The following is an 11,779-nucleotide window of genomic DNA, read 5'->3' as shown; positions in this document are numbered from 1 at the left end:
ATATCTTATTATAATCATGGTACATTTTTGTATTTTACTGGTATGTTTTTATAAATGTTCACCGTTGTAGCTCTTTTATTTACAAGTTTGGAATTTTTGTTTATCAATTTGTACATTATTATTGCTCTAAAAATATTCATTTATTTATTATGATGTATTTCCAGCAAACAATTTGGTAGCAAATTGTCGCCAAATTGGCACCAAACTTGTACAAAGTTTGCTGTCAAATCCGGTGCCATCTGTGTCCTCAATAGCATCGGAATTTGCTAGCAAAGCTTATATACATATTCTGATGCCAAATTGGGGCCAAATAATGAGTAAGGCTTGCTGGCAAAACTATATAGAAAATTGGCGCCAAGATCCCAGCAAGACTTGCGGCCAAAACATCACACCAAATTGTCACCAAATACCGAGCAAACTTCGGCGACAATATTACACAGCAAATTGACGCCAAATACCGAGCAAAGCTTGGCGATAAAACCCTATAGCAAATTGACGCCAAATACCGAGCAAAGCTTGGCGACAAAATCTTGCAGCAAGTTGACGTCAAATACCGAGCAAAGCTTAGTGACAAAATTCCACAGCAAATTGGCGCCAAATATCGAGCAGATTCTGCCATATTCATTTATTACACCCCTCCCACTTCAACCAGGTAGCTTAGGTTCAAGTAAAGCAAGGAGTACATATTTTGGCCAAGTGTATAATATACAATGCAAAAGCAAATGAATTTATTAGAATCATTCATTGTTTACGTACAGCTGGAAATGACTTCTGATAATGCATTTGCTTGTCAATTATATATTATGCACGAATCTGTGTTCCCCGCTTAATTATTAAGTAAAATCAAATATGTTAATAAATTTTTATTAATATTTTACAAATTTATTATACTTAATGATTTATTATTAATGTAACAATTTTTTTAATTTGTTACAATGTCGAAAATACACTAAAATATAAGGCTAATATTACATTTGTCGTACGACAATCTTTTCGAATACGTTGATTGTCAACAAACAGAATATTTCTAGGATTGCTCCGCGTACGTCAATCAATGTATCCGAAAAGCTTGTCGTACGATACATGTAATATTAGCCTAAGTTGGCACTAAAAAGTGCCGATTCAGATATTGGCATTCAAAAATGCCTTTTATTGCACTGAGGTGTTCCCGTTATGTTTTAAAAATAGGCGCTGAAAAGTACCGATTTACTCCTCTCTCTTCGAGAAGAGAACGTGTGGTATGTACATGCGTGTGTATGTGTGTCTGTGTGTGTGTGTGTGTGCGCGCGCGCGTGTGTGTGTGCGTGTGTGTGCGTGCATGTTGCACCCTCCTCTCTCTCTCTCCTTCTCCCCCCCTCTCTCTCTCGACCTCCTGCGACCATGAGTGTTGTCTTCGACCTTATCCTCGTCCCATGCATCTGTAAATTTAGAAATTTTTTATATTTTTTAATATATATGACGGACGCGATTAATAGATGAGGTCAAATAAAATACAGGGAACGGAAATGAAAAATTGATGATATAACTTTACTACCAGTAATCAATGAGGAATGATCCCTGCTGTAAATGCTTTGCTACATTTCTCTCTTACATGACCCTATTTCTGTATTATTTCATGAATGTAGGCATTTTTCAGTGATATTCAATATATACATATTAAACAACATATCGTGAAATGTATTGAATATTACAGAAAACTGTATACATTGGCTGCGTTCAGAAGAACAAAATGATCAGTGAACGGTTAGTGATTCTCGCTCCTGATTGGCAAATACTTCTGGGCCTATGAAAAATATAAAAGAATGCTCCAGTCACAGACAAAATAATCACTAAGCGCTCACTGATCACTTTGTTCTGCTGAACGCAGCCATTAACGAAATAATATTGAAATTGCGTCATATGTGAGGGAGAAATTCAGCTAAATATTTCCAGCAATGTATCACTCCTCACTGTTCAGATACCACACAATATTTACAAGATATTTTAAAAACATAGATGTTGGATATATTATAAATATTCTAATGTCTGAGATTTTCAACTATGGAAAAAATATGATAAATATCTAAAAATATTTATGATATTGTTCATACATCTTTTATAAATCGGAATTCTTTTTATAAACATACGTATGACAAACATGTTTAGATATTTATCATACCCTTTTCATACCTGAAAATGTCGGACATTAGAATATTTACGAAATATTCAACATCTATATTTTCATAATATCTTGTAAATATTGCGTGTTTATTCAACAGTGCTATATACCTTATATCGGGTCTTGCTGGTCCTGCTCCTTTTCCTCGTCTGCACGCTCGTCGCTCCATAAGTCGCGCTGTATCCTTGGGCCGGCTGCCGTTCTATGTTGATTACGTCCTCTGTGGCGGTGTCGTTCCTTCGCTGTCCGAAGCGTCCGAAGAACATCTTGCATCTATATAAAGCGTGGTCTACAATGGCCGTAAGTAGTAAGAAGAAAGTATGAACAGTAAGAAATGGACCAACCACAGTTGACTATTTTTGTCATAATCGACTGTGATTGGTTTATTTCTTACCGCTTATGCTTACTTCTTACTGCTTACTGCCATTGTAGACCACGCTTTAGAGATGTCGATATCGAAAAAAAAATATCGCATTTGAATACATTCGCCAAATTTAAAAGTACTCATATCGATATCGAATAAGCAGTCAAAATATCGAATAAATGTCGAATAATTCAGTAGTCAATAAGAACCCAGCAAACACAATAAGCCTGTTCGTTTTGTCTGCACTGCTGAACTGATGCATTAAGTTAAAGTGAGACAAAAGTAGGTTTTCTCACTTCAACTTGTTGCACCAGTTCAACAGTGCAGACAAAACGAACAGGCCTAATATTACATGTAACGTGCATGTTAGTTGTAATTTTCTACTCAACAATATAACTGTTATTGTTGAGTAGGAAATTACTACTAACATGCACGTTATATGTAATATTGGCTGCGTTCAGCAGAACAAAATGATCAGTGAGCGCTTAGTGATTGTCTGTGACTGGAGCATTCTTTTAGATCCTTCATAGACCCAGGAGTATTTACCAATCAGGAGCGAGAATCACTAAGTGCTCACTAATCACTTTGTTCTGCTGAACGCAGCCAATCAGAATGTAACATTTCTAGTATGTCACTAAAACTAGCATAAAAACAAGCACCGTGTGCTACTGACTTTAGCTTTATATTAAAAAAATCACTTTTAAAAAAATATTCAATAAATATTCGCTGAAAAATATATTTATTCGATTTTTATTCATATATTTTCTATTCGATATTTGTATATCGAAATGAAAATAAGATCGAATATTCGATAATTTCTTAGAAATGAATTATGTAATTGTACATTATTTGCCTTATATTAAGCAAAGCAATTATAACATTGTTAATTTCCTTATTGAAAAAATGGAAGATATTGAATGTACTGCATTAAAAACGTGTCACAATTTATCTCACAAAATTAAAATTCGTTTCATTAATTTTAAAATAAGAAAAAGTTGTCACACTGGAAAATTAGAAAAACCTGTTTTTAATAGTAAAATCATGGCTATGCATTCCGTTATTAGATAAAATTTAATAATGTTATTACATATGTAATATTTTTTTAACTTTATGTAATATCAAAATTTAATAATAAAAAAATTGCAAAAATGTATTTTAATTTTCCTTTTCCCTGTTACTGCTATTCAAATATCTCGCATACTTTGCTATCACTAATTGGTGGCGCCATTTCGTATCCAGCCAATCAAAAATTGGACCACATTGGCCAGACTCTTACTATAGGGACTCTAGCCAACTTTTCGATAACGTTGTAAATGCAGCCATGCCCGCTCTCAGGCTTCTCTCTGATATTACCTTACCTGATATTACCTCTCTGATACTACCTTGATGGTAGCGTATAAAGCGACCATTTTCCAAAAATCACTATGTTACACGAAGCTATTTTATTGGCTACATATTATCTAAAAAAAATATATATCTGAAAGAATTTATAGTCAATAAAATAATTTTATATAATACAATGTTCCTTGTTGAAAAATGGCTAATATAGCATTGCGGTGGGTATACGTGTTTATGAACATCTAAATAATGACGAATTATAAAATTAATATTTGTTGTTATATATATACGATTACACAAACATTTAGATTTTTATATTGAATGATTGGAAATGTAAGCTGAACGAATTTATGTAGCAATATCAATTATCTCTCTCTTTCAAATTATCCGCATATTATAACATAAATTCGAACTCACCAAACGACAAAATGTGCTTAACTTCCGGATGAATTTTCATTGGTTGTCTAATGTGATGATGTAAACGATGGAGGGACAAAAAACTGAATAGTGCGCATGCGTAGTTGCTAGTCTTTAGCGAAGTCTCTTTGCCGTAAGTAGAGGTGAAACTCTTTTACTGCGGAAGAATGGCCGATTCGTAAGTAATCTCGACAACTCGAAGAAATCCAATTGCATCAATGAATAATATGATGACAAACTTGCAAAAACATGTTAATTATTTCTTTAAAAATGCACTATTAATAAATTTATATTTTTATCTTAATGAGCAAAATAAAATTATTGACATGAGCTATTGATATAGCGTCGCTCCTCGTGAGACATAATGGTGCGATTGTGTAATTAATATTAAGCATAAAATGCATGTAATTTGTCAATGAATGCAAGTTTATATTTCTGCGTATTGTAACATTTTTGCACATAAATGAAAAGTTTAGAGAAACTTTGAGGGAACTTTACAAATAACATAACCTAATGTTACTATAATACATTTATCTACCAAACATGTGCCTATCAGAACGTTTTAACAAATAATCGCGTTTTTCTATGCAGAAAGAAAGAGACTGACCCGCCTGCAAGCACTAATAAACTTCCGGCGGTGCCGGAATCTGTCTTAAAAAGAAGGAAACGTCGTGAAGCAGTTAAAGCTGCACGTCTGCAGATATCCATTAAGGTAATTTTTATTCACAAAGAATTTTTGTATATATTGTAAAACAAAACTTCAATTTCTTAATTGTCTAAAATTTCATTTCTTTCACAGCAACGTGCAAATCGTTATAAGAAAAGGAAAGAAATTTTCAAAAGAGCAGAAAAATATGTAAAGGAGTATAGGCAAAAAGAAAGGGATGAGATTAGGTTGATGAGACAGGCTAAGACGTAATTATTACATTCTGGTGAAGCACGTTTGGCTTTTGTCATTCGTATTCGAGGGTAAGTACTAATATAACTTTTTTAGCATTCATAATATTCTTTTTTTTAAAGCTGTATATAAATATAATTAATAATTTATATTTTTTCTCGAAGAACTTTAAATAGTTTAACTATTATTTTAGTGTGAATCAAGTTGCACCAAAGGTACGAAAGGTACTTCAACTGTTTCGACTGAAACAGATTAATAATGGTGTTTTTGTTAAACTAAACAAAGCAACTATTAATATGTTGCGTATTGTTGAGCCCTATATCACATGGGGATATCCAAATTTGAAGTCTGTTCGTGAATTGGTTTACAAACGTGGATTTGCTAAAATAAATAGGCAACGCATCCCAATAACTAGCAATGCCATCATTGAGAGGAAGCTTGGTGAGTAAAATATCTTTTAGCATCTGTGTAAAATTAACAACTAAAATTAAAAAATATTGCTGGCAAATATAATTAGCATGCATATTATGTTTTCTTAGAATAATATTCTTTTTGACAAATCCATGGGAGTTTGGTTTACATAGAAACATTCTCTCTTCCAGTTTGTCAAAAATTAATAAAAAATTTCTGGAAAAACCCAATTACATAATTGTGTTTGGGTTTGACAGTGATTTGTACAAGAACATGCAGCAATATCTAATTTTCATTAACAAATAAATTAAATTACAGTTTAATTTAATATATTATATTGTTTAGGTCGTTCTGGTATTATCTGTACTGAGGATTTGATTCATGAAATTTTTACCGTTGGCCCAAAGTTCAAATATGCCAGCAATTTCCTATGGCCTTTCAAGGTATATTTAAAAGAACAATATGTCAAGTGCATAAGAGTATACTACGACATAGGCATGGTTATAGAATATTTTGTCTATCAACCTCCTATTATGTCGAAAAGTAACAAGAGTTTCTCTGACTGACAAGTATTGTTTTAAAATAATATGTTCAAGATAAACTCAAACATTTTTACTTTAATTTATATAAAGTAGAGAAAAAAGTTTGTAATGTTTAATGATTATATATCTTTTAATGGTATATATATCTTAACGATTTATATATAGTTATAAGAATTTAAATTACATGTGTGTGTAAATAAATTTTTCTAATTTTACAGTTAAACACACCAAATGGTGGATGGCGCAAGAAGACTAACCACTATGTAGAGGGTGGTGATTTTGGAAACCGGGAAGATAAAATTAACGAACTCCTCCGAAGAATGGTGTAGGCTTATAAAGACTGCAAATACAATGTCTAAAATTAAATTTTTATTATTTATTTTATGTATATATATATACCCTCCTATTCTCTACTTCCTTTTCTCTATTTTAGTTAGAAAGTTAGATATGCACCTTAAGGGTCTGCAGAAGCCAGAGACAAATCCAGCGTTGACTTTGGAGGCCTCGTGCGACGAGATCGCGAACCAACACCGTGCGCGCGAGCGCAAGAGCAGGAAGGTTGGGTCAAGTCAGTTTGACAAGGACGAACAATCGATCGCGCTATCCTTGTCTTGCTCACTCGGGCATTTCGCCGGCCAATACACGGCGAGAAAATGCTTTCCAGGCTTTTGGGCGAGTGAGCCAAGTGTCGCAGCGACTTACGTGCAATATCATTTTACAAATTGACCTATTTTGTCTAGCTGACGTTATACATCACCGCCAAATTATTATAGCATGTTTCTTATATTATTCCCGAGATCCCCACAAAGCCAGATTTTGCAATCCGGCCGTCCAAAATTTATGAAAAATAAATGAACCCGCCGTACCAAACATCGCAGCGAATCACTCCAAAAATTATCTTACGAGATGCAAAATTTCGCTCGTTAACGATATGTATAATTGCTAAACTGTTATAGCATCTTCCTTGAACTATCCCTGAGGACCTTACACAGCCAGATTATACAATTCAGCCGTCCAAAATTTATAATAATATACATGAATAAAGCATCAGCCGTGCTAGGAGTTGCAGCGAGTCAGGTGGAATACCATTTTACAAGAAGCAATATTTTGCCTTGTTGACGTAATATATGACTATGAACTTGTTACAGCATCTTCCTACAACTATTCCCGAGATCTCTACAGAGTTAGATTTTACAAACAGGCCGTCAACAATTTACTATATATAAATAAAGCGTCAGCTGTATCAAATATCGCAGCGAATCAGGCAGAATACAATTTTACAAGAACAAATATATTGCCTCGTTGACAATATAACATGTTATATAACCGCCAAATTATTATGGTATCTTCCTTGAACTATCCCTGAGAACCCTACAGAGCCAGATCTTGCAATCAGGTCGTAAAAAATTTATCATATATTAATAAAGCGTCCGCTGTACCAAGCGTCGCTGCGAATCACTCGAAATATCATTTTACGAGATGCAATCCCACACGGCACATGATATTATTCGTATATACTGTTTTCATACTAAATATACTATAGATATATTTAATATACTGAGAATATCCCTATAATATTTTTCGTAGTATATTATTTTTCGCATATTTTTAGAATATACGTAATTCATCAATAATATTCAGTTTATTTATCGAATATTCTAGAAATATTCTAATATTATCAACAATATTTTAATCATTAATCGGACATATCCCTTCTACAATAAGCAATTAGTCATAAGCCGTAAGCAAATTGACCAACCACAGTCGATTATTTAAAAAATAATCAAATGTGATTGGTCAATTTGCTTACGGCTTTTGATTAATTGCTTTATATTGTAGAAGGTGTCTAACAACACAGGTATCCAAGAAACGTTCAGAGTACGTCCTGAAGATGACTTCGGGATGTTTCTTCATCCTCAGGACGTCCCTGGGATGTTCTTAGGAGATCTTGTGTTGTCTGGAGCCACCCAACCAGAATTGGGCGGAGGCCCGATTCTGATTGGATGGCTTTTAATGCTTCTCTATTCCACTCTCCGCTTTCCGTGTCCATCTGAACGCACGTAGTCACGTCTTGTTCGCCTCCGTGGCGGTTGGATGTGGTTCTGTAACTGCGCATATTTTTGATCTCGGGGACTGCGTGCGCGTTGTCCCTGTTTCTCTTTTATTTCCAAAATCGTTGTGATTGGCGTAGGAGAAGGAGTGTAATAACTCTGCTCAGAGCCACATATTGAACGAATGAATTGAACGAGTAGTCACGTCGTATACGAAGATCTTAATATAAGGTAATAATTATATAATTATTTTATTTATAAAATAACATTAACTATTATGCATTAATAAATTTGTACCTCAATAGATATTTTGTTAGATAGGCCAATTCATTGTATAAAATTTTATATTTTTTTCAACTTGTCTTTCAAGGTTATGTGGCACAAGAATAATTAACTTCAGGTTGTTACACTATTTTTCCTATTTTCTTGATAGTTATAAGTTATTCAGACTGCGTCTCAATTTTCCTCTTTAATCCATATAATAATACTGCGTTTATCCCTTATTCTATTTTTCCTTAATTCTTCGTCGTACTTAACTCTTTCTTGATTATATTTATTGCACCACTATATCATATAGTCAATATTCTCTTTTTCATATCTACAGTCGCACTTAGTGCTATCTATATATACCCCTTTCTGTGAAGAGACTCATTAAAATTATAATGGTTAGCTCTTAACCTGTTGATGAAAGTAACAAAATATCTTTCTTCGTTGAAATTCCTAAATCATGGTTACTTCTCTTCTCTGTTGTAAAATCTCCCAAAATATTTAATATCTTTGAATCCTGAGTCTCTAATAAGACTCTTTTGTGTGTTAGACCATATTTCTTGTTTAAAAAAAACTCTTAAATCTTTAAAACGCACTATTTCTAACAGCACAGATATCCAAGGAACGTCCTGCATACATTCTGAGGATATAGCAATATCCTCAGAATGTTCTTGGGACATTCCCAGAAGTGCTTTCTTGTGCTGTCAGGGACTATTCATTATCATAATAACAGGAAAATATTCAGAACATTTTACATATTTTTTTGCCTCGATTGGAAGAGAAACTGTTGTTTAATAGACATATCTTTTTATTTTAACGTATGCTGTAATAATTTTTGTCGTGCAATTTCTCACTTTTGACATAATTAAAGATAGTCTCAGAGAGGATCCATAGAGTCATAATATATATAAATTAATAAATGTCATTAGACGAAATATTGAACTAATATTAACTCTGTACTTACATTTCAGATTAAACAATTGGTTCGAGTTGTATGCGAGGATTTAAAAACATCATGTGTAAGATTAATTAGACAAATCTTCAGCAATGAATTAACCATGGAATACAGCTGGTATGGAGCGAAAAAGAAAAATGTCTTCAGCAACTTACAATTGTGCAAAATAATTATATGTAAGTAAAATATACAATCAGAATATACATACAGAATTGTAAATCTTAGTTTTTAATTAATAGCATAATTGATAATTTAGAAGAGGCACGCCGCCTCCGATTTTGCTAAAACTCACATATTTTATGTATTTTCACGTGTAGAAGCCGAATCTGAATTAAAAATCATTGCTCGGCTCTATAAAGCGAGAAAAATATTGTTTAAGATAGAATATGATAGATTAAGAAACTTGTCATTGCAAGGTAAAGTCTGTTCGTTACACTTATTGTATTAGCGTAGTGCAGTATAACAACTAAATGAAAATACTTAAATTAAGAATATTTATATAAATAATTTTGTCACATGTCACCTTGCATAGGGGCCTTTGCTAATCTTTTCAGAATTTGTCATTTTAATGTATGGTAGACTCATTGATTTAGTAAGATTTAAACGAAGATTTAAAGATATATTCTTTTATAATTATTGTACATAAAATAGGAGTTATTTTGTGTACAATTCAAAATAAGACCTATCTTGTGTACAATAATTGCAAAAGAATATATTTTTAAATCTTTGCCTTACTAAAGTGATGAGTCTACCTTATATTAAAATGACAGATTCTGAAAAGATTAGCAAAGGCTCCTATGCAAAGGAGAATGTATCATGAATCAAAAGCGGAAGAATCATAGCATATGTTATTTTATTGCGTAACAAGAGGAACAAGATCAGTCCTACATAATGAGATAGCATATATTTACATTCTTCTGCTTCTGATTAATGATACACTCTCCCTTGTCCCTAGGGACCTTTGCTAACCTTTTTAGAATCTGTCATTTTAGTACATATAAGGCGAAGATTTAAAGATATATTCTTTTATAATTATTGTACACAAGATAGGAGTTATTTTGTGTACAATTCAAAATAAGTCCTATCTTATGTACAATAATTATAAAAGTTTAGTTGTATACTGCGCTACACTAATACAGTAAGTACAACGAAGAAACTTTACCTTGCAATGACAGGTTTCCTAACCTATCATACCTCTATCTTTAACAATTTTTTTCTTGCTTTATAGAGTTGAGTAACTATTTTTACTTTTGGATCCGGTTTCTACGAGTCAAAATATATATGATACGTGAGTTTTAGCAAAATTGGAGGCGGTATGCCTTTTCTAAATAATTACCAAATGTTTAAACAAATATTTAAGTAATCTCTTTATTTATATATTTACATTAACATAAAATTTTTCAACTTTCTTTTAAGGAACTTAAATGAGAACAGATATTTATTTAAAGAAAACACACTCTCTCTCTCTAATTACACTGATTTTTAAATATTATATTCCAAGTGTGATAAGAAAGTCGCATACAACTGCAACAGACGAACAAATTTCTGCTCCCATCAAGATCTAGCTGGCTCATGCAAAGGAATGTGCAAATAAACAAAAAAATAATTGAGTTATTTTAGATTTTACATATATATATATATATAATTTATGAAGAGTTATAATTTATAAAGTTTATAGTTTATAAAGGCAGTATAAGTTTGTTAAGAGTTCATTTATATGTTTATTTATATATGTATAAAGAGTTAATTTATATGTTAAACTAATTTTAAAAATATATATTATAACATATATAATATATAACCAATTTGTCATTTTTATTATACTCAAAAAAAACCTGCAGAATATTTATATATTATATAAATATTCTACAAATATACTAACAATAAACTAGGAAATATTTCTAATCGATACTAGTAATATTATTAAAATATTATTTAGATATACCTACAATATAATACGAAATATTCTCAGTATACACTAAGTAGACTGCGAAAGCGGACATAGGAACATTCTCAGTATATTCTCAAAATATTACAGTACGTATTTCGGATATTCATGGAATAACCGCAATTTACGTTTGCGATATACTGAGAATCTGCTTAGAATCTACCTGTGCTGTATGGGAATTTATATACGGTCATTTACATGACTTCTTATTGGCGTCAAAATGCTATACCACTTTGACGTCATATTTCAGTCATGAACTGACGATAATTGCGTACTAATATAATTATTTATAACGTTGATTCCGTAATAACAATTCTTTAAAATTTCATATCAGACTTTCGATAAATATTAAAAGAGGTTTGTTTATATATAAATATATTAATATACAAATATATAATATATATATAATATATATATATATAAATATATT

At 32.0% G+C, this 11,779-nt stretch overlaps 1 protein-coding gene and 2 long non-coding RNA genes across 3 annotated transcripts; 2 read left to right on the top strand and 1 right to left on the bottom strand.

Moving 5' to 3' along the window:
- Positions 1 to 1,355: 1,355 nt before the first annotated feature.
- LOC112588246 (uncharacterized) lies at positions 1,356 to 2,411 on the bottom strand. The gene is made up of 2 exons (XR_003112715.1): positions 2,269 to 2,411; positions 1,356 to 1,418 (listed from the first exon to the last, which is right to left on the bottom strand). It is a non-coding gene; the product is annotated as an uncharacterized LOC112588246 (long non-coding RNA).
- Positions 2,412 to 4,376: 1,965 nt separating this feature from the next.
- Positions 4,377 to 6,507, top strand: LOC105191179 (60S ribosomal protein L7). Its single transcript, XM_011154395.3, has 6 exons — positions 4,377 to 4,455; positions 4,869 to 4,989; positions 5,077 to 5,246; positions 5,369 to 5,616; positions 5,932 to 6,029; positions 6,347 to 6,507. The coding sequence occupies exons 4-6, from the start codon at positions 5,472 to 5,474 to the stop codon at positions 6,455 to 6,457; spliced, it is 354 nt and encodes a 117-aa protein (XP_011152697.2). The 5' UTR covers positions 4,377 to 4,455; positions 4,869 to 4,989; positions 5,077 to 5,246; positions 5,369 to 5,471; the 3' UTR covers positions 6,458 to 6,507.
- A 1,589-nt stretch (positions 6,508 to 8,096) lies between these two features.
- Positions 8,097 to 10,984, top strand: LOC112588249 (uncharacterized). Its single transcript, XR_003112718.1, has 3 exons — positions 8,097 to 8,410; positions 9,418 to 9,577; positions 10,818 to 10,984. It is a non-coding gene; the product is annotated as an uncharacterized LOC112588249 (long non-coding RNA).
- The last annotated feature ends 795 nt before the right edge of the window (positions 10,985 to 11,779 follow it).

The sequence above is a fragment of the Harpegnathos saltator genome, unplaced genomic scaffold, assembly GCF_003227715.2.
Source record: "Harpegnathos saltator strain DR-91 unplaced genomic scaffold, Hsal_v8.6 scaffold179, whole genome shotgun sequence".
NCBI classification, from domain to species: domain Eukaryota; kingdom Metazoa; phylum Arthropoda; class Insecta; order Hymenoptera; family Formicidae; genus Harpegnathos; species Harpegnathos saltator.
The sequence above is the reverse complement of the archived record's forward strand: the minus strand, read 5'-3'. Positions and strand labels throughout refer to the sequence as shown.